Source organism: Olea europaea, chromosome 1, assembly GCF_002742605.1.
Source record: "Olea europaea var. sylvestris chromosome 1, O_europaea_v1, whole genome shotgun sequence".
Classification (NCBI taxonomy): Eukaryota; Viridiplantae; Streptophyta; class Magnoliopsida; order Lamiales; family Oleaceae; genus Olea; species Olea europaea.
Window position 1 is genome coordinate 23,060,916 of NC_036237.1, and position 23,339 is coordinate 23,084,254.

The following is a 23,339-nucleotide window of genomic DNA, read 5'->3' on the forward strand; positions in this document are numbered from 1 at the left end:
TACAAAGAATTTTCGCCTAATCAAAATTTTAATTAATATCGTAAGTGAATCTATGAACCTGATCAATAACATGGGCTGCATGTCCCATTGATCGTCATAGTTTTGTCGCGTGATGATGACCATTAATGATGAAAAATAGCATCATAATTTCATTTTTTAATTGTAGTAGATGGTCTCCATCGATAATTGGAAGAATAGTCCATCGAGATTTTTGACAATTTGAAAATGAATTGTCATGTTTTAAAATTTTCAAATGACTCTATACTTGACTAAAGTGTAAAACGAGCTATGCACCATGTCAACTCTAACGAAATCATATGTCGTGCTAGCTAAACCTCTCGTATTATGATGAATTTTCTTGTACATTATTGATTCGAACTCCTCTGATCGAACAAACGCTTCCACGAACTCCTTTACACGAACTTTTGTACATTGATGTGACTGATACTTTCTAGATGGATAGTGCTCGATGTGTTGATGACATAAAGTTGCACGGTAAATTTGACTTTAAAGTCAACTATTGAATGCAATATGGCCAGGGTCCACATGGGCCTTGGCAATCCAGGGCCGCCACAACAGACCCCCACCAATAGGGGCGTCATCTACATAAAATTGATGTTTTTTGTGATAAAAAGTAGGCCCTCAATTAGTTAAATAATTTTTACGATTAAAATTAAGCTTTATTAATTGAAAATTATTATAATTTTATCAAATAAACATGTATTGGACTGATTAACCAATACAAAGAATTTTTGCCTAATCAAAATTTTAATTAATATCGTAAGTGAATCTTTTGATCCGACCAATAACACGAGTTCCATGTCCCATTAGACCTATTTTTTATCGTCATAGTTTTGTCACATGATGATGATCATTGATGATGAAAAATGGCATCGTAATTTCAAAGTGTAAAATGAGCTGTGCACTATGTCAACTCTAACAAAATCACATGTCGTGCTAGCTAAACACGATGAATTTTTTGTACATTATTGATTCGAACTCCTCCAATCGAACTAATGCTTCCACGAACTCATTTACACAAACTTTTGTACATTGATGTGAGTGACTGATACTTTCTAGATGGATAGTGCTCGATGTGTTGATGACATAAACTACTCGGAACAATTCCGTGCGTTCACTGAGCATTTTGTTTGTTTGTTTTGATTGAAATGAAATTCTATGACGTGTTCATCTGAAAACAAATTCTATAAAACTTGTTCGTACATGTAGCATGGTTCAACCACTCGAGTATAATTGAGATTGCTCGTTCCAAGTTCAAAACCATCCCCTCTTTTGACCCCTCTTGTGGGACCCATTTCACCAAATTTTTGTAACATAGTGGGTGTTTGAGACCCATTTTTATGTAAAAATACATTTTTGAATAGTAAATTGATGAGAAATATGTAGTTGAAAAATAAGAAATTTTTTTTTATTTATGTATAATATTATTTTAATAAAAAATATGTGATTGAAAAGAAGAAAGAAAAATACATTTTGAAAAAAAGGTATCAAGCGAGGCCATAATATTTAAATGAGTTCACGTCCATTTATGTAATTATACTCAGGATTCTGAAACCTTTAAGAAACAAGCCGTTAGTTGTACTCTCTCTCTCTCATCCGAACCAAACTTGAATTGTTCCCTGAAATCCCCCACGATTCTATCCTAATTTACAGCCGTTGCCACTCCCTCCCGATCTGCAAATCTATTCGAACTAGCCCTCACATTTCTGCTTCGTTTCCCCCTCTTTTCTCTCTCTACATTTACTCAAATATATACACATATGCGCGTAGTATTTATAGATTAATGTTTCTCCTATGGGTTTGACAACATTAACTGGTTGAAATATGCGGATTCTGTGGATATTTTATTAAAAAGGTGGAATGTGGAGTGTGGATTGCTTTTCAGCTGAGTTTCGTTTCTAATTATTAGTTTGAATCCTCGATCTTTGAAGTTAGTGATTTCAATTTGCTTGTCAAGAAATTGGGTTGGAGAAATGCAGGGTTTTATCGAGCTTGAATGGTTCAGAATGTTGATTGAGAGTTGAGGAGTGCTTTTTTAATATATTCACTGGGGGATGAATCGGAGTTTTTGGGCTTCGGAGAGGGAGCAAATGGGGAATCTGAGACAGAAGGACAGCAAGGATGAGGAGCTAGCATTGTTTCAAGAAATGTGCAAGCGCGAAAAGGAACGGAATAATCTTCTTCTTCTTCAAAACTCCAATGAATTTGATGCTCCACTTGGTATTAAAAAAGTTTGAATTTTGTGGAAAAGTTGTTCAATTATTTTATATTGTTGTTTTGGTGTTATGTGATGTAGGTCTCTATTAGTTATTAATTAATTGTATGATGAATCTACTTGGTGGATTTTGTTTCGAAATTGTGGAACTTTTTGTTTGGTGAATGTTACTGACTTTGGATAATTAGATTGTGAAATATTATTTGAAGTAAAAGATTGAAAGAAATGTACTTGAAATTTACCTTTTCTGAAGCTTTTCATTTAGTGATCTTAGTTTTATAGTTCAAGTATTCGTTTTTTATTTTATTTATGACTTTGTATGCAGGATCAAGAATCGATGGTTCTCCCATTTTTAATATAACTGCAGCTACACCTGCACCTGTGCGGAAGACTGGTGCTGATGAATTTCTTAATTCTGACGGTGAAAAAAATGACTATGAGTGGTAATTTTCTTGATACCTCCGAGGGCTGATTGTGAATTTCTTTAAATTTTGTAGTGTTGATGCCCTTTAATGGTAAATATATCAATTTAATTTGTCTTCATGGAGTGCTTTTATTGTACTTAAACTCCTATTTATACTTGGATTAAAAGAAAATATCTCTTGTTGACTTTCTCCTCCCATAAGAATGAATTTGATTATTTTTCACATTTCAAATGGACTCAACAATCTATCGGATAAATTCCATCTTAGAAGTATTGACCTTTTTATAAAATATCTGTGATTTCTTACAGTTGATACTCAAAGATGCACCACAAGTTCTGTATAGTTTTCTTCTCAATCCAACACCAGACTAGAATAATTATGTGGAAGGTTCTCAACTGTACAAACACTGTACTTGCTATTTATTATTAGCTTGGAATGGATGTCTCTGTATCTGCATACTCGAATGCCTTTAGTATATTGGTACATTGGTAACTTAATTAGTTATTTAAATAATAAATTACTAATCTCTGTGTTTAATCTTTATCATTTAGTAATTAGTCAAATACTGGTGAATAACATAGATAAGTTATCTTTTCATTCTTATTATAATTATTAGCATAGCAAGGTCTAATTTATGGAACTTTACATTTTTTTTGTGTGGTGATGATATTAAGCTTATGTTTGAGCTCCATTTTGTGTGAAAAAATGAGTTTTGTATTAGTATTTTTTGGAGAATGGGTGATTAAAAATAAGTAAAAAATTTGGGTTTAAGTGTAAAATTATTTTATTGGGAGAATGTGTAGTTGAAAATGAGTTTAAGAAAAAAATGAGTTTTTAAATAATGTGGATCAAACAGGAGCTAAATATCTGCAAGTCTTCTTTACCAATGAACAGAAGTAGCATATAGAATGTAGCTCCAATATAAAAGGCCTATATTCACTAGGAAAGGTTGCTGGTGAAGTAAGTTTGTTTTCCTCTACTTCACCCCTTTAAGTTGCTAAATCTTAGTTATTATCAATAGTAATTTTTCTTGGTTTAAAGATGGATTGCATGATTTACATAAGCTCAGATAATGAAATATTATATGTGCTCATCATCACATATTGCTGATGTTAATTGGATATTTTGATCCCTTGGAAATAATTTGGGCTTTGATTTTTCGGAAACAAAAAATTGACTCTCAAATTTATAGTTACTGCTGTCAGATGTGTCAATGGGGCTTGGACTAGATTTTCTTGAGAATTCTAGATGGAACGTAAAGGTTCACTTTATCTCAATCCACAGTCATTCAATGGCACTCATAAAAGGTTTCTTATGTTTTCAGGCTTTTAACACCTCCAGGTACTCCTCTTTTTCCTTCACTAGAGATGGAATCACAAAAAAGTGCTCCAAAATTTCACTCCCCGGTGCTGAAATCTAGAGTAAGCTAAAGATAATAGCATTCTGTTTTTATTGGTTTGAATGTAAAATTAGTTCTTCATGTTTCTATGGGATAGGAGTTTGGTCATTCCTTATGCACTAGGAGCTAACATACCTCCTAAAATTCATGGGCCGTGTCCTGAATGTTCTTAGCTTAAAGCGCATAGTGACTGATATATTCTTTCATGAAGTGGAAAGCAAATATGTAGTGTGAATTGACAAAGATCATGTGGCCAATGTGTTTTATAAGTTTCCATTCACTATGTAGAAGGAGCGAACAGATTTTAGGAAATCAAGTCCCTAAAAGAGCAAAGGAGTTAAATATTCTTATAATACATTTATTTGTTTCTAATTCTATTATATGATGATGGTCATTATGATAAGCTGCATAGTTATAGTCTATAATCCTCTTCAAAACTAATAGTGCAGTGAGTGAGAAATTCACCTTGCTTAAGGAACAAACACATTGGCAGTCCTTTGTGAAATATTTTTTTGGGTGTTTTAGAGAATTATCTGCAAAAATTATGAAATATTTTTTTTTCTTCTTCTTGTTTTCTACGCTTGAAGCTAGCAAACTCCCAGCCTGAGCTGGCTAGCAGGAGCCATTTATTATCTAGACAGCCAGCATCATCTCTTAGGTTAAATACTTCAACTGGAGGACTCCGCAGGCCCTCTTCATCTGGGGGTCCTGGATCAAGAGCTGCAACACCAACTGGGCGTCCAACATTGAGCTCAACATCTAGATCCAGCTTGACTCCAGCGTCTGATAAATCTACATTGACCACGGCTTCTAAATTAACCTCCATCATGTCATCTAAAGTAACATCAACCACATCATCTAAACCTTCGAGATCTGCAACACCTACCTCCCGTGCTTCCTTGCCTTCTGCTAAGCACACGGTTCCTCCGAGATCCGCAACACCTACTTCCCGTGCCACCTTGCCTTCAGCTAAGCCCACGGTTCCTCCGAGATCTGCAACACCTACTTCCCGTGCCACCTTGCCTTCAGCTAAGCCCACAGTTCCACCGAGATCTTCTACACCTACCACAAGGTCCACCTTGCCTTCAGCTAAGCCCACAGTTCCACCGAGATCTTCTACACCTACCACAAGGTCTACCATAAGATCCTCAACACCTACAACCACACAATCTTTACCTGCACCAAAGTCCACGTCCAGGGCATCAACCCCAACTCGTAGGACATCAGTGTCAAGTGCCCCATTTAAATCCCCAACCTCTTCTTCGGTAATAAAGTCTGTTACCTCTACAGCAAAAAATCCAGTGCCAACAGTGTCTAATTCTCCAACTACAAAGCCCAAACCATGGAAACCCTCAGACATGCCAGGATTTTCACTTGATGCTCCATCAAACCTGCGGACATCTCTGTCTGATAGGCCGGCTTCTGTCACTAGGGGTAGAACTGGAGCACCAAGTTCTCGATCATCATCCATAGAACCCCTTTCAAATGGAAGGGTTAGAAGACAATCATGTTCTCCAGCAAGAGGACGGCCTCCCAATGGTATTACTCGTAGCAATGGAAGCTCCGTCCCCGTGCCTGCTGTAAATCGGTTGCATGCCAAGGCAAATGACAATGTGAGCCCTGTCCTCTATGGAACTAAAATGGTTGAGAGAGTGATAAATATGCGGAAACTGGCTCCACCGAAGCAAGATGACAAACATTCACCCATGAGCAACTTATCTGGAAAGTCTTCATCACCCGACAGTTCAGACTTTGGGAGAACACTTTCAAAGAAATCGTTAGATATGGCAGTAAGGCATATGGTATGTACATTAATATCATCTTTCGTCATTCAAGTGATACTATAATCACTGGTAATCATATTGAAGGTGGTGGTTTTTTATATCATTTAGTGAAATAACGTTCTAAATCAATATATGGTGCTTAACATAAATTAATTTCTGGTTTTTCCTGTGCAGGGGATAAGGCGAAACATTCCAGGCAATCTACGTCCACTAATGACTAATATCCCGGCATCCTCCATGTATAGTGTGAGATCAGGGCATAACAAAAGCAAGACGATTAGTATGTCTGATTCCGCATTTGCAACAAGCAGTGCTAGTTCTGAAGTGAGTGTTAATAACAATGCCCTTTGCATGGATGGAAGTGAAGGGGATGATGATGTTAGCAGTGATAAGCCTCCCCGATCTCCTGCTAGCATATGTAGCAGGAGAAGATAGTCCATGCTACCATAATATACATGCATTAACCATTGGCTTATATTCTGAACTTCTGGTTTGAAGCTAATTCGACAATTGAGAGACTATCATTCTCCACTAAAGAAGGTCAGTGTATATTCAGATTCACGAGTTAGATGTATAATTTGAAATCATTGTATCATTATTAGAAATTTGGTTCATAAGCTAAACCTTCGTCCAGTCGTTTGCTTGTGAACTTTGGACATTAAGATCAATGCTAACTCCATTTTTTTAAAGGATGAATTAAGTAGTCTAAATTTGTACATATTAATATTATGGCATGTTTGGCAAATACCCAAATTCGGACCTTGCAAGCGGGAAACAATTCCTTCAGGTGAGAATGCAACTTAGTTGCTTGCTCTGCTGATAACGGATGAGATAATGGGATGAAATTGGCCCGCTGGTTTTGTTCAGATTGTGTGACAAAGTTCATATAAACTGCAAGCAAAAGTAATTTTATTACATATTTGATCAAGCTATTAGTCTGTCGTGAGTGTTAAGAATCGAGTTGTTTTGAATATTTTAATAGATCTAGCAAGAAAAGAAATGAAAATGGTGAAATTAAAAAATTTAAAGTGAGTAAAGATAATTAGCAAATTGTCTTAAAATTACCAATCAAATTTATACTCTAATTTGACGACATCAAGTATAGTATGGCAAAGAAATGGACGTTGGAAGTAAATGAGCTATTATCAAATATTTTTACATAGAAAACTGAAAAATGCGAGTATTTAATAAATTAGCACGAGAAGGTGGAAATAAAAGGTAACAAATTGAAAAACTGCATTCTAATATACATCAATCTCTTTCAAGTGACATAACTAAGAATTCTGTTCACCTGCAAATAATTTATTGGCATTGACTGATACAATTAGGAAATACATAAAATTCAAACCTATAAACAATATTACACAAGAATCTTACTTTTCACAATCGTGTGCAAATGTCTGATAGTGCAATAGAGAAACTCATCTGACAAGAATTTGAACATTTCTGAGTTTCATTAGTAGCTGCTCCTGAGAACAGCCACAGAATGATCCTATACAAAATTTTGGGAGATCTGGCTAGGACACACTGCCTTGTGAAAAGAATAATATCCTACACTCCGTTCGATTTCAGCGTAAGTTTGTCTTTTCTGAAGCAGGGATGCCATGCTTTTGAAACCATTCGGGCATGTAAAATCTTTCGTACAGAACTGGCCTTACGTCTTTCTGCAGAGAGAGGTGCTTGAGAAGTGGAAGAATAACTTCCAAAAGCTGTTAAGCACAGTGATTAACAGTTAGTCGTAAGAGTAGGAGGGATAGTTGTGAGGAAGAACAAAATATCTTGGACGAGTAAAAGGAGGTACCTGATCATCATGTGGTTGTCCAGCAGAAAATGGAATGCATGGAATTCCATTCAAGGGTTGCAACAAGAAACTAAATGGGTTGTTATCAACAATGACAATTCGACATAAATCCTTTGATAAGCACGATAGATCCTTCACATGTTCACGATATTTTCTGTTATCTATGCAAACAAGTGAGGTTATCACAGTAAAACATAACTATGTGTATGTATGCATGTCTAAAAGCTTGTTTGGAAAGTGTGTATAAACGGTTTAATTTATAAATAGATAGAAATGAGTGGTGGACAAGTGGACAATACTTGTGAGTCTAAGAAATGTGTGGATAAAAAGTCATTTGACCCTTTATAAACAGTTTATGAACATTAGCCAAACATGGGCTAAATGCTCGTTTATGCTAGGACATTGAAAAGAAAACGATAATTCAGTGGTGAAAGAAAATTGATGATAATATGTTAAGCATCAGACAAGGACAACTTGGGTGTTTGAGATATGCTGTGCAGACCTAAAGAGGTTCATGTTCATAATAGTGACTAATGATCTTGTTGCTTTATATCATCGAGTAAATCTAGCAACTTTATCCAAATTAAGACCTTTCGAATTCTCCACTCCAGAAATTAAGAAAACACAAAATTCATGGATTCTCAAACAAGCCCTTGAATCTAAACTACAGGACTAAAGAAGGAAAAAAAACTCTGATGACACTACACTAGACTCAGAGATTCACATGCAACAAATTCACATAATTTGCGAATACTGTAATTTCATTCAAGCTTCCCCTTTCTTAAACTCAAATGGACTGCCCTATTTATGGGAAACCAGTTTGAGAGGAAAAATGGAAATTGAAGGCTTCTACCAAAAGCCAATTAAGACAACATGATATCATGCAACAAAGAACCATAGTTTTCAATGACTTTAAAGCGTGGAATCTAACTTCTAAAAAAAAATAATAATAAATAAAAATAAAAGACAAAGGAAAGAAGCAGGAGCCAATCATTTGTTTATTTGAGTTTTATATCTAAGCAAGTAGGAATCCAAACCTAACGCCTACCTTTGAAAACTCAAATAGAAAGAAAATTGTCTATAAAAGTAATTTCAGTAAACAGAGTACAACAAGGATACAAACTCAGTTAAAGAATCTATGATTAGAGAAGATACAAAATTAGCAAAAGCTTTTAAGAATAATGTTTGTTTAGTATTTTTCAACTGCCTTTGGCACTGGAAGAAACATGAAACAGAGTGCTTATAAATATTTTTTGCAAGTCTAGACTAATTTGTCAAAAAGAACTTCCTATAAATATGAGCAAAGTTAGTGCTTATAAGCAATGTCTAACATGTTCTGCTTATATGCACGGAAATTAATGCTTATAAGTAATCCCAATCACTCTCATTGTTGTTTCAACAGTGATGAGAGGAATATAAATATAAAGGTTAACATGTTGTCCATGTCTTTGATGCTATTATAACCCCATAAGACATATATACCAGCATAACAAAAGGTAGATGCTTTGGTGCATCTCATGACTATTGCACTTGTATTTCTCTCTTTTTTCTTTAACTTTTTGTCAAACATAAATACATTTTACAGATATCAAGGTGTAAGGAACATGCAAAAAATGGCAAGATTCTACATACAAATAGATCACAGTACAGAAGCATCTACACTTACGTGCTAATCGTCGAAGGCCGATACAGTCTACTACTGAATCGATTTTCAGCATCTATTCTGTCAACAAGTGGTCTAGCATAGCCTGCAAGAGTATAAAAACAGGAATTGAATGTAAAATAAATAAAATCTTAAAGAAAATGGTATAACAATAGGAAAAAAGAAAATTAAGATGTTGTGGAGTGTCAAGAAACCTTCAAGTCCAGCAGTAAATAACACAAGATCCGCAAATTCACTTAGTTGTTTTAGAAATTCATTCAATCCAGGACGTTCAAACACTGTCACATAGTTGATCTTAGGTTTTCCTTCAAATTCCTTGAAGCCCCATGGAAAAAAAGGTGAAAGGGATATCAAATGTTAAGATCGACTGTAGACTTTTCTGCTTTATCCTTAAGTTGAAAAGATATGTAACAAACCTTATCAGACGAAACACATTCTAGTTCAAACCATTTTAAACCAGCTTCAGTGGCCTGAGCATGTACCATTGCAGGCAGACTTGACGTCTCATATGCACAGACCAGAGTTTCATCCAAGTCAAGAACCACCTGCACACATTAAAATGGGTGAGATGGGAAAAGAATTTCAATGTGGCAGTATGCATCTTTTGACAGAAAAATTTCATCAGCCTAATAATAATGATGAAATAAATAATTTTTTTTTTCCCTTACTGTTATGTAGAATTTATAGTTTTTATCGTAAATCAGGACGAAAGTCTACAAAGTCTAAACCATGACTCACTCTAGATTTAGTAATCCATCATTTGTTCTACCTTTCCCTATTTTATTTGACAGTTAATTCTTATCCTTGATCAAATACCACAACCCCCACGAAGAAAAAGAAGATGGCATTCTTGCACTTGATTGACTGCATTAGGCCTTCTCCCAAATATATGTAACTAATTATATAAAATTGTTTCTTTATGTTTCCATTTACTCAGGTCTCCAGTCACTTCATGTACATCACATTTTTTCTTGGGCCAACTGGTCAACTAAAAATAAATAAAAAATCAACAGATCATTCACAATTAGATGGCATGTTAAGTTTCCAAAAATACCCCGTGTTCCTTTTGGTATCACAGAAGTTATGATCTACGTCATTAGTTAAATAAGTTGAATCACAAGGCTAAAAGTCAACTCAAGCACTTCATAAAGTCGATCATATACTTAATATTTCCCATCATTAGATATAGGCATTTAATAGCCCTTTGTTTGTAGCAATTGTAAACAATTCTATAAAATAATCGATCTCCAAAACATAATCCCATGAAATATCAATTACATTTTCTATATAGCTTTCTTGATCAATATTGGCCATTATGGAATAGAAAAATATAAAACAAAACAAAACAAGACATGTTTCCTATCTTTCTTCATCTAATATGGTGATCGAGCATCTTTAATCCACGTTTGGATTTAGCTTGTCTTCACTTGCATTCATTGGCAAGCCACCTAGTACTGCTTGCCCAGCTGACTTTTTATCTTCGGTTTCTTTAAATATTTCAATTTTAATTAAAAGAATATTATGCTCTATATATGCTTTCCTTATCTGATGGAGGATGACAATCCCTTCTCTCCCTATGCATTGCCCCCTGGACCACCATCACCATTCTTGTCGCTTGGCCAAGCGGTTTGCTTGGTTCTCTCATCAGCTATATTTTCTCGCTTCTCGATATCGTATTCGGCATCCTCACTTCATGCCAGTTTTTGTCTTTTCTCTTGAGCCTTGCCTGCGCTCGTTCTCTTTCTCCAGCCTATTGGCAGTATAGGAATTTGGGCATATTTATCCATCGATTCTATTTATTTTACTATTAGACTTTACACTCTGAGTCACAGCCTACTTAGCCTTAGGCGCTAACTTCCTCAAAGTCATTCATACCTCTTTCTTAAAGCTTTATTAATTACAAACACCACCTTCTTCACTAAGTCCAAACTTGCAACCAACTTTGTCCTCATGACAAATTAGTATTGGCAGCAGTGGCATTAGTCCTTGTCTTGGATTTTGAAATGACAAATTTTCCTTGATGATTTTGTTTGTAGCAACCTTTAGGTTGACACCAAGAGCCAAAAGGCAGCTTCTTAATACGGCTATTCTATTCACAATTCGATGAACCCTAGATACAAACTAATTCCATTCTGAACTCTCAAGCTGGCTTGCCTTCTACCACCTCAAGCTTCTAGGAACATGAAGTTTAGGGATTTTAGAATCCCTTGGTTAGAGTAATAGATCACAATCTATAAAATATGACATTGGTCATTTCTTAGTCACGATTATGACAATAACTAACTCAAAATTTCCACTTATTTTCCTTTATTCCTATTGCTATCAAATTCAGACCAATTTAAATTCAAAACTCAAACTAAAAGAAAATACCTTTAGCTTCTCCAAAGACGAAGCATCCAGCAGCTTCCCTCCACCCGCGATTGGAACAGCAGCCGCAAGGGGTGGATGAGTAGGCGGCGGAAGGGCCTCTTCCGGCTCTTCTCCAAACTCCGACAGCTCAACTACCGGCAAAGGCTTAAAATGCGACGGAGCGTGAGCAGCAGAAGAAAGGAAGGAGCCGTGACGCAGGCCGACATAAGAGAGGACCTTTAGGGATTTTAGAATCCCTTGGTTAGAGTAATAGATCACAATCTATAAAATATGACATTGGTCATTTCTTAGTCACGATTATGACAATAACTAACTCAAAATTTCCACTTATTTTCCTTTATTCCTATTGCTATCAAATTCAGACCAATTTAAATTCAAAACTCAAACTAAAAGAAAATACCTTTAGCTTCTCCAAAGACGAAGCATCCAGCAGCTTCCCTCCACCCGCGATTGGAACAGCAGCCGCAAGGGGTGGATGAGTAGGCGGCGGAAGGGCCTCTTCCGGCTCTTCTCCAAACTCCGACAGCTCAACTACCGGCAAAGGCTTAAAATGCGACGGAGCGTGAGCAGCAGAAGAAAGGAAGGAGCCGTGACGCAGGCCGACATAAGAGAGGACCTGAGTGAACGAAGGCGTTCCCCGGAGGATCTGAGTGAAGATCTGGAAGAAAAAGGTCAACCAGTTCAACAGTGTTCTCCAAACCTGTATTGTCCGTGGCGCGTAAGCTTCAGGCGCCGCCAGCTCTGCCATCATAAATATATAATATTAGTTATTGTCGAAATCTGTTTCTCTAAGTCTGCCAGGGAATTAACGAGCACAATTCAATACAATACTGGATTTTTTTTGGTTTTTTGCTGTGGTGAGAGACAGATATAGACAGAAAAACAGACGACGAAGGAGTGGTCAAGATGGCAGCTGTGGCTATATCGAAGGAAATGAATAGGAGAGAGAGTACGCGGCGCGTGTAAAAGTGAGAGTGGGAGAGAGATAATAGGCGGACAGTACTTTATTACTGTTAATACAGTTGGTCTTTCTTTTTTTTATTTTGGACTTTTTCCTTTTTATTTTTAGCCTTTTTTCTTTTCCTCTTTAATATTATTATTAAGAAGAAAAATTATGATTCTTTCGTATTTTGATTTGCCTTCTTGAAGTGCTAATTAAGTCATGCTTTTCCTCCTTCAGCCGAGATTATTTGCAAAGAATAATTCTAATTCTCAAAGCTCGAGCAATGATAAATAGACAAAAGCTCGACTAGATAGAGCTATAAATAGAATTGAATAGAAAAATTTTATCATTTAAAATTAGAGTTCTGAATCAATCGAATAATATCGTCAAAAGTTAAAAACTATATATAATTATAGTGATCCATGCAGAAGAAACTTATGTATTTATAGGCAATAAATATATTAAAGACATTTAGCCTTTGTTTGGTTTGGCTAAAAATCATATATACAATAAAATTTAATAAATGTTTGATGAAATATGTAATTAAAAATTCGATAAAAATTATGAAAAATATTAAATATGTGATTGAAAATAAATTTTAAAAATCGATACTGAACATGGACATAATATAAGAGACAACTAATCGTTCCTATGAGTACCTTGTATCTTCAATAAAAAATTTAGTTGGTATGCATACACTTATGGTTGTAATTAGTTAAATAAACATAAAGTGAAGAATACTCGTACTGTTTCAAAAATCACTATCTTCTAAACCAAAAATTAAAAACTATCTAGCGCATGTGTTTGATTAATTTAGGCAAGTATGTGAGGAAAGCTGAATTTATTAGTAATGTCATTATGTCTGAACTACACGAATAGTATGGAATTCTTAAGATATTGACAAAAAAACACTTGCACCAAGTCAAGGAAAATATTGGAGGTCTACATACATTGTTTTGTTCAATTCAACAATCTATCCTATGCGACTCATCAACTTTCTAAACAATGGACCCATTTTCTCTATTAAACTTTTATCAGATGCATCACAAAAGAAATTCTAAACAATGGGATCATCAACTGCACACAGATTATAGGAATATTAATTCCAATTAAGCACTGATTGGTCCAATGATTTTTAGCAAAATTGACGAAAAGGTCAAACTCAATCAATCAAAAAATACAGCTTGCAAGAAATCATCACAACCAACAAACTTGAAAATGAAATAAGTGGTCTATTATAATTTTTACTTAATTGCAAGTTAGTTGCGTAGGGATGAATCCAAGGATATATGAAAAAACCTTTTGGTGGATTAGTCTTCAGTTGCAAGTTAGTTGCATGGAAGCATGTATGAGATATGTTTGTAAAAGAGTTGAACAAATGCGGACTTTGGAACTTTTTACTCAATTAGTGCAATAACATATTCAATACTGTCATCATATTCGACAATGAAAAGGTAATTTCAAGAGATAATTATGCCATATGTCACTCATTCATAGTAAAACATTTTAAAAACACACATTAACTTAAATAATCGAATCTCCATGGAAAAAGGAATTCTTATAATAATTGAATTAAACAAGAAGCATAATGCACGTGGACAAGAAAATGAAATAGAAGCATCCACTTTGCGCAAGATTAAATATCAAGTTTACTTCATTTAGTATACCATTTACTCACTTTTTTTATTTACTTCTTCATACTTTTATTTACTTCATTTAGTAAAGAAAATGAAATAGAAGCATCCACTTTGCGCAATATTAAATATCAAGTGTAATTCATTTAGTATACCATTTACGCACTTTTTTTGTTTACTTCTTCATACTAACTACAGTAATTCACCCTTGCTAATACTTGATATCAGAATAGCAATTTAAATTTAACTAACCGTTAATTGTTCGGCATGCTTGCCTTGGGAAGCAAAAAATTTTAAACTCTTCCATATTCCTCATAAAGTATATAGCTAGTCCAGAAAGTAAACAAGTATTCCATTGACATAAGAATGAAAAGCCTGATATTCACCCATAACAAAGAAACTTAAAGGCATTGCAGATGATTAAGAAAATGAGATTTAAAAAATATATGTATACGATATGAAAGCTATTCCAGTAGAAATTTTCATCCATTTATCTGTAAAAATAAATAAATTCCCAAGAGTCAAAATATCTCGTCTCCCAAATGAAGGACTACAGTAAACCTTGGACAAACAAAAGCAAAAAATCTTGTAGACAAAAGTACCAAAAAAAAAAAAAGGAAAAGAAAGATTAAAAGAAGAGATGTGGAGGTAGAATAAGAAAGATTAAAAAATAATTAGAAAATAGTAGAAAAAAGGGGGGAAAAACCCAAAGTATATAAGAAATCTATCATTAAAAACAGAAAAATTACATTAATCATAATTTAGCTCATAAGAAAACTGAATTTTTACTATTAACTTTCTTTCAAATGCATATAGACAGTTCCAAACAAGTAAATAAACAAACACGTGCATAAGTTTTAGTCTCATTATCTAAATAAGAACAATATCTAACTCAATTTGCCCTTGTTCATCGACTACAAATGTAGATATATAAAGGATTTAAAAAATATCTCATGGATTCAAGAATCTAAATAAATATGAATCCGAAATGCAATTGGGTATATAAAATTGACGAGAAAAAATACTAATTTCGCAAGATGTGCATTAATAATATTGATAAAACGATCACTACCGAATAATTCCACCTCCTTGAGCAAGAAATACCTGACTGCATCAGAGCCAAATCTGTACACCAAGTTAATGGACTCAAGTGTATTTCCCAGTAACTTTCCCATTTTAAAGTCATCTTGACAAATTAAAAGCATTGCTCATTAAATAAAGTAGATTAAATGAAGAAAATAGTAAACAAATTCATTATGATCTGTATTTTATACAAGCGGAAATAGATAGAAACTATATTAGAAACAATCTTTTAAGGTTTGAGGTAAAAGATGAAAAACTAACTTAAATTACCTTTGTCAAGAATCTATGGTAAAAAACCATCTTCAAGAGGAATATACCTGTGGCAACCACCAAGCTGTAAAAAGCCAAAAACTCAAGCTTAGCATTCAGAAAATTTATTACAACAACTCCAAGAAGAGCATGATAAAATTCAATACATGGCATGTTCAGAGATAAAATATGAATTGAGCAAAAATTTTACAATTTGGGTGAGAGAGATGAGCTTGAGAGAAAAAGAAATGAAATTGTAGGAGAGAAGAAAGATAAATGGACGTTGCGTAAAGTAGGGAAATAGATGTTGCATGAAGAAGTGGGGAAAAATAGATATTGCGTAAAGAAATAGAGAAAAATAGGGTAAGCAGAGAGAGAGAAAAAAATTTACCGATAAAAAAAAATAAAAAAAATCTCTCCGCATAGTGGCACTGTGCGGAGAGTTTTTTTTTCCTCTTCGCACTGTGCGAAGAGTTTTGCCATGGTACCAACTCTCTACACCTGGTTTGTCATCTCTTCGCATTGTGCAGGGAGTTTTTTTTTTTAATGCTCGTGTGCGGAAAGTTGTTTTTCTTTTTCTTCATTTTTTTTTTGCTCATGGCAGTTTAAATATATTAAAATTATTATTATTATTATTTTAATGTTGATGGCATAATGTGTAGAAGGATGACCATAAACAAAATGTGAAAATAAAAAAATGCATCACGCACAGTAAAATTGGATTAATTTACTATTGCATCTACAGTAGTGCCTCATTCCCCTTTTTATAAGAAGTTAGATATATTAAATTTATATTTAACAATACATTTCGTATAAGGGCTAAAAAAAAAACATTTTACATATTGCCGTATTTTAAGTTTTGCATAATGTAGTTCTGGTAATTGATTTTTCATTAATTTTTATTTTTGTATAAATTTAATTATCTTCTTTTCCTAAAATATCAAAATACAAAAAATTAATTTTAGTAACTTAATTTGTATATATATATATATATTCTCTCAGTAAAATAATTATACACGTAAATTCATAACTATTTCTTATTTTCAACCATACATTCTCAAAATAAATAAATAAATATGCTTCACAAATCTATTCTAGAAAAATTTATATCAAACGGGTTCAAATCATTGAAAACTTTAAAAACTCCTCCAGCATTGTTAAAACAAATAAAAATTATTAAGTGCTGTAGTTTGATTAAAAAAATTTATTCAATGAATAAAAAATAAAGATAATCAATTAAAATTGAAATTTTATAAGTATGTACCGAACTAATACCGCTTGTTCAAAATTATAGTCTTTTAGACCCAAATGCAGAATTGGAACAATCAAAAGCAACAAATCACATATTAATTAGTTTCTAAATGATATGGTAATTAATCCAATTTAATTAATCATATGTGTCAATCAAATAAAATAAATAAAGATCAAAAGAAACGAAGAACATCAAATATAATCATGGAGGAAAATCCCTAACTAGTTAAAAACCTTCGGACAAACTTGCCAGTAAAATTCATTAGAAAAGATTTGACTTATAGTATTGGTCTAGAGACTGCTAAACTTTAGCTGACTCTGACTACCTAACTTGTAAATAACCGAGGAAATCCTTCCATGGTGCATTCTTGCACTTCCTATAATTTTGAGCTACTTTTCTCGCCGCATGGATTAACAAGAATGAACGTCATTTTTGAGCATCGGAACTCCATGTGCCTCTTCCTAAAACTCCAAAACTTTGAAAGTGATTGGTGAATGTAAGGTTTTGTTTTGTTTTCGTGTTTGATCTTTTCGTGTTTTGATCTGTACGCTGATACAAGAGATATTAGAATATGTATTTTGCTTTCAATGAACAAACTCTTGACTTAAAACAAAGCTTTACTCATGAAGGATCAATATATAGGATTAATTATATGACAAAGATTTTGGGGTTGAAATGATAAATAAATGAAATGTGTTTATGATCTTCAACAATGAGATCTCTAAGGCAAAATAATGATTCAACACTCCTTGGAATGTTCATGGAGTTGTATATTTATAATGGAGGTGTTTGAGATGAAAAAGGTACTCAATATCAACTTTAAAATCGAATTTTACCATTCCTCGAACGCTTATCGAGCGGCCAGGAAGCGGTCCCTGAACATTCGTTGGTATTTTCATCATAACTTTCTCTTTTACTCTTTGATTGAGGTAATTCAAAGTATTTTGGAAAGCTAATTCAAAAAAACACTCTTAACACTCATTTGATTTCTAATTGTATTTCATTGATCGTATGTGGTCTTGGACATTTTTTACTCCCCCAAGGACTATACTATCAATCCTTGATTATTTTGACTTTTATTACAATTTCATTACTCCTATTTTGACTTTGATTACAACTCAATTAACTTCTAATACAATTCAACTATAACATGATTTTGACTAAGAAAATTGCCAGTTACAAATTTAGAAATTGCCAATTATATGATTTTGAACTAACAAAATTAATTTTCCATATTTGTAGTTATTTGTTGTTAAAATTAACTTCTTATTCATATTAGTTGGAATAATTTTGTAACTTAAGAAATTGTTAAAAATAATGCATAATTTTGTTGGTATCTATTGCAAATATAAGAGAATAATTTATATATATAACTAATAAAATTATATAATTTTTTGTAAAAATGAAAAAAAAAATTGTATATCATTAATGCAATGAGAGGACTCGATTAAATGTTAAATTATGCAGAAAAAGATGACTAAGATGAAAATGAAGTAAATGAAGGGGAAAATTTTTTTTAAAAAAAATCGTATGTAAAGTATTACATAGTTTGATGCAAAAGGTTGTTATTTTTAATTATGGATATTTTGGTCTATGTAACTATTTTTAATGTCAAACTTGTAATTTTTCAACAAAAGTTTTTTTCCCATTACCATATTGTAATTTACTATATCAAGTGTAAATTTAAAAAATACTGTATGTGAAACGTAAATACACCCCTAAACAAATTGTATGTTTTGTAAATTACCATAAAATAATTTAAAGTAAAATTGCATTAGGTTTGAAGTTAAATAACTAAATATAATACATTTAAAATTAGAGAAATAGACTCCTAATAAAGATACAGTTAAAATTTTATTTTATTATCGGATCAATAAAGCCTATCTTTCTTGTGATGATCAAATGAGATTAAAGGTGGTGGTAGATATTGTCTGATGGGGTTCGATAGTAATACACTATATGCAGAGACAACTTTGAGGGTAAGCAAGTTGAGTGATCATACATGGCTTCGACATTGTAGAGGCACACAAAAAATTTGTTACAGAAGTATATATATGTTTAAAATGTTTATTAATTTTAAAACTTAAATTTTATTATTTTGTTAAGTTAAATGACACAATATTTATGAAAAAAGAGTAAAAAAATTATATTACATTAATATTTTTTAATTTAACATATTATTGAAAAATATATTTATTTTTTCTAATTTTAAACTATCTTGCTTTTGGGAAAAAATCAAATCCCAAATGCTAAATTAGCTTCATTAACCAATTACCAACACAACAAGACGATAAGCAGTCCAAAATTCAAATGATTAAAGTAAAGAGTGAAAAACTAATTCTAGACCCCTTTTCGCCTCCATTTGAACCCACGAACAACAGTCAAATAAAGAAGAAAAGAAACTCTACCATCAATCTTTATTGCTTGCTTGCATTTCAAAGTTTACATGTAGTATTTGCTATTTGTGATTTCAAGGTATGCTCATATGAAATTGAATGAAGAAGTTAATGGCTTGGAGGGTTCTTTCTTGATCATATATAGTTTTGATGAAGTTAATTACTTGTGCTTTTCTATTCACAATATGTGAATTAATAAATAAATATTTAAAAATCATATTTTTTGAATGAAACAAAATTATTGAGATATATTCTTTTTTCTTAATATATTTTTTTAATGACGTAAAGGGGGCGCCATTTTAAAAAGTTACATAGGGCACTCAAAATCTTAGGACTAACCCTATGGAGCCGAGGAAGGGAGACCATGAATCCAAACTTCTAAGAGGTGAAACTATCTCCGTATTCCTTTGATAATTGGGATTCAAATGAGTTTTTACTAATCAGTATAAGTAAAATAGAGTGCTACTACAGGAGAGAAGAACGTAATGAATATTTCAATCGCGTTGAGGAGTTGGCTGTTGGCATGTATTGTTTATAAAGCTTATATAGATCCCATAACTGCTTTTACTATGTTGTTCTTCATGTCACCATCCAAACGATACACAACCTTCAGGGATTTAGTATCTCCTACCTGCCCGTGCCCAAGTATTTAAGGATAAGATAACTACTACTGAAATTCCTAGGGGACCTCTTTGATCAATCCATTGGACATGTCTCATGGCCATGTAATGGAATGAGACTTGGTCGATTCATCCGTGATATTCCTAGTCGAGAATAAGATGTCTATATAACAACTTTATCTAAAAGCTTAAGTTTTCAAATATTATAAGATCAAATTTTACCTCCATCTATCAATAAAATTGTGAAGAATTAATATGCGCGTACAAGGGGCTTCCCGCAGAGTGTGTACAGGTACTCACATGGGATGTGGGTCTGATGTGGGACCCCATGTAATAAAATATTGCAAAAAAAAAAAAAGCTGACCCCCCACACTGTGAGTAGCCTGTAGAGCTTCTGTAGAAATTCTTTCTGATAGCGTAGTGCTGCTCAATTGTGAATGAAGAAACAAATCAGGCCTTTCACGCTTTATAAACTGTATGAAACAGAGAGGAAGCTATGCATATATTTCAATCCATGAAATTAACACCAACAAACTATTGTCGATTCTATTGTAAGAGGAGTACAGGACATCTATATTCACTCACCAAACCTCGAAAGAACCGAAGAAACATAAGTATCTACAAACTTATAATGGACAAGTTCTAATTACTAATTTCTGCTAGTCATCGATCATACCTCTTTCCGAACATATTTCTCAAGGTGAGAACAGAACAACATGAAAAGAATTGATCGGTCAGTTCATGACATTTCATTATACTGATGAAAGTAGGGAGACTCTAGTCTGGTGCTCTTTCTCCCAGAATGGATGGTCCTCTTCTACACCATAATCAAGCATTGTATTTGTATTTTTAGCAGCCCTTTCCATGGATAATAGATTGGTGTGTTCATTTGATGCCAATTCCTCTGCATAATGGTCATTGAAGAGAGAATTTGATCTTCTGATAGCGTAGTGCTGCTCAATTGTGAATGAAGAAACAAATCAGGCCTTCCACGCTTTATAAACTGTGTGAAACAGAGAGGAAGCTATGCATATATTTCAATCCATGAAATTAACACCAACAAACTATTGTCGATTCTATTGTAAGAGGAGTACAGGACATCTATATTCACTCACCAAACCTCGAAAGAACCGAAGAAACATAAGTATCTACAAACTTATAATGGACAAGTTCTAATTACTAATTTCTGCTAGTCATCGATCATACCTCTTTCCGAACATATTTCTCAAGGTGAGAACAGAACAACATGAAAAGAATTGATCGGTCAGTTCATGACATTTCATTATACTGATGAAAGTAGGGAGACTCTAGTCTGGTGCTCTTTCTCCCAGAATGGATGGTCCTCTTCTACACCATAATCAAGCATTGTATTTGTATTTTTAGCAGCCCTTTCCATGGATAATAGATTGGTGTGTTCATTTGATGCCAATTCCTCTGCATAATGGTCATTGAAGAGAGAATTTGATCTCAAATAATTTTCAAAAGTGGCTTCTTTTAGGCTCCCTTCTGCTGGCCAGTTGCCAAAACTTCCAAAACCTTTGATTCCAAATATTAATTTTCTTGCTTTAGCCCTCTCTTCTCTGAGATATGACCTATCTTCAAGAAGGTTCAGAATTCTTTCAGATTTCTTCTGTACACTTAATCCCCAGTTGAACCTGCATATACGTGCCAAGGCCAACGTGTTGAAGATACGAATATAAATAAATAAATAAATACATCTCTTGTTTAGAAGTATAACACTTGAGATGATTCAGCTTACGCATGAGCCCCATTATCTCAATATATATTTTCGCTCATACTCATTTTCAATCATACATTCTTTTGATAAAATAATTTACACGCAAACCCAAAATGTTTTCCTATTTTTTAACCACACAATCTCCAAAAACACACTATTTTAACCACAACTCATTTTTTTATTCAAAACGGGGCTCAATATGGTACAAGATCGGTTGAAGGCTTTGAGGTCAACTCTCAGCTATGCCAGTTTATGACTATTTCATGACTCAATCCTTTGAGAACATGAGTTGCATGATATGAAAATCTTTATTTCAAGTCCCATAGTCCCTCATAGATGAAATTTTCAGTGTCAAGAAAAAATGAATTCAGTATACACTTGAAGGGATGTAACTTTAGTATTAAAATAAATAAATAAATAAATCGTCCAATCTTTAGTTGGTTTAGTTTATAGATAAGAACAAAATGGAAGGCAGCTAACCAACTTCTAAGAGAGATATAATTGACTGCATTAATCTTGGTAGTTACACCACGTGTTAAATTCATCTTTCCTCTAAATTTTGTTCTTAGACGATGCGATTCTCCATAATGGAATTTAAAGTTCTTCTAAGTAGTACTTATGAAACGCGCAAAAAAGATAATAATAATAGAAGACGAACAACAAGGACTAACCCTTTCTCATCCACGTATTGAAAATTTGCCATCTCTCTAATAATATCTTCATCACTTTCAATCTCATCAGCTAGCCTCAGTGGTCCATGAGTCAGAAGGTGTTCCAACAAAATCAGAGCCTTGTAAGAGGCTCTCCAGTTCCACATATCAAATTTGGACAACCTTAAAAAAAGTTAATTGATGAATCAATTATTTGTTCCTTGTACATAAAACTGAATTTAATTGTGTACAAGAAATCAAAGAACCTTTGATGCAGAATATGAACAACTCTCTCATAATCATCAACTTCAAAGGCTGCACGTGATATTAATCTCATGGCGTTTGTGTTTGCTGCCATTGAATCTCCATTTGTTATTTCTTCTGTCAATCTGCATCAGAAATCACAAGATTCGACGACTCTCTCTCTTATATTTCTTTTATTGATTTATTGGATTCACACGAAACTTTATATAGAAATAAAACATTGAATTGATGGGGGTGAAAACTTACATTTGGACGGGAGTAACATCTGTGAGAACCAATCTTGCAGTCTTGATTTTCTGTTTCAAGAAGAAGGAAGCTTGCCTCTTGAATTCGTGCATCAAAGATCCCATTTTTCTATTAAACTCAGTGAAATGTGTAGATTTTATATACGAAAATGTGAGTTTGTATAGGAAGAAATAGTCCACATGACGACGTTGGAACTATAACTACTCCATTAGGATATCTAAAAAGTGGGATTTCAAATGTAATTTAAAGATAATATGATGAATTTCAGAATATTTTGTCCCCAAGTAAAGGACTAAATAATATTCAAGATTTGATAGATTGTAACAGAAAGATAATATAAATTTTGCTTAAGATTTTTATCTTTTTCCTGGTTTGATTAGAGTGTAATTTGGAGAACTCATTAATTTTGTCTCGATATTCCTCAATGATTTTTATGTTTACGAAGGACTAAAATGTACATAACCAATTTTTTCTATACACGTCTCTGTTTCTTAATCGTGTTCGCATAACATATCAAATATGTCATTCATGTCTTTTTACTTCTAAATTTGTTTATGGCTAACGACATACTTCTACGATTACTGAA

At 33.4% G+C, this 23,339-nt stretch overlaps 3 protein-coding genes across 6 annotated transcripts; 1 reads left to right on the plus strand and 2 right to left on the minus strand.

Moving 5' to 3' along the window:
• The first annotated feature begins 1,594 nt into the window (after positions 1-1,594).
• Positions 1,595-6,540, plus strand: LOC111397398 (mucin-5AC-like). Of its 2 annotated transcripts, XM_023024314.1 has the most exons (6): positions 1,596-2,241; positions 2,562-2,679; positions 3,986-4,082; positions 4,648-5,132; positions 5,193-5,862; positions 6,019-6,540. In XM_023024314.1, exons 1-6 carry the CDS (start codon positions 2,076-2,078, stop codon positions 6,277-6,279), a joined length of 1,797 nt encoding a protein of 598 aa, XP_022880082.1. In that variant the 5' UTR covers positions 1,596-2,075; the 3' UTR covers positions 6,280-6,540. The 2 variants fall into 2 exon arrangements, with proteins under 2 accessions (XP_022880075.1, XP_022880082.1); XM_023024307.1 differs by having other exon boundaries at positions 1,595-2,241; positions 4,648-5,862.
• A 510-nt stretch (positions 6,541-7,050) lies between these two features.
• Positions 7,051-12,651, minus strand: LOC111397412 (carboxy-terminal domain RNA polymerase II polypeptide A small phosphatase 1-like). Of its 2 annotated transcripts, XM_023024326.1 has the most exons (7): positions 12,295-12,642; positions 11,679-11,894; positions 9,725-9,853; positions 9,503-9,623; positions 9,312-9,393; positions 7,646-7,799; positions 7,051-7,553 (listed from the first exon to the last, which is right to left on the minus strand). In XM_023024326.1, the coding sequence occupies exons 1-7, from the start codon at positions 12,427-12,429 to the stop codon at positions 7,413-7,415; spliced, it is 978 nt and encodes a 325-aa protein (XP_022880094.1). In that variant the 5' UTR covers positions 12,430-12,642; the 3' UTR covers positions 7,051-7,412. The 2 variants fall into 2 exon arrangements, with proteins under 2 accessions (XP_022880094.1, XP_022880104.1); XM_023024336.1 differs by lacking the exon at positions 7,051-7,553 and having other exon boundaries at positions 7,675-7,806; positions 12,295-12,651.
• Positions 12,652-20,293: 7,642 nt separating this feature from the next.
• LOC111397425 (epsin-3-like) lies at positions 20,294-22,946 on the minus strand. 2 transcript variants are annotated; one of them, XM_023024354.1, is made up of 5 exons: positions 22,754-22,946; positions 22,510-22,632; positions 22,265-22,426; positions 21,322-21,510; positions 20,294-20,791 (listed from the first exon to the last, which is right to left on the minus strand). In XM_023024354.1, exons 1-5 carry the CDS (start codon positions 22,855-22,857, stop codon positions 20,608-20,610), a joined length of 762 nt encoding a protein of 253 aa, XP_022880122.1. In that variant the 5' UTR covers positions 22,858-22,946; the 3' UTR covers positions 20,294-20,607. The 2 variants fall into 2 exon arrangements, with proteins under 2 accessions (XP_022880122.1, XP_022880115.1); XM_023024347.1 differs by lacking the exon at positions 20,294-20,791 and having other exon boundaries at positions 20,824-21,510.
• Between the last annotated feature and the right edge of the window lie 393 nt (positions 22,947-23,339).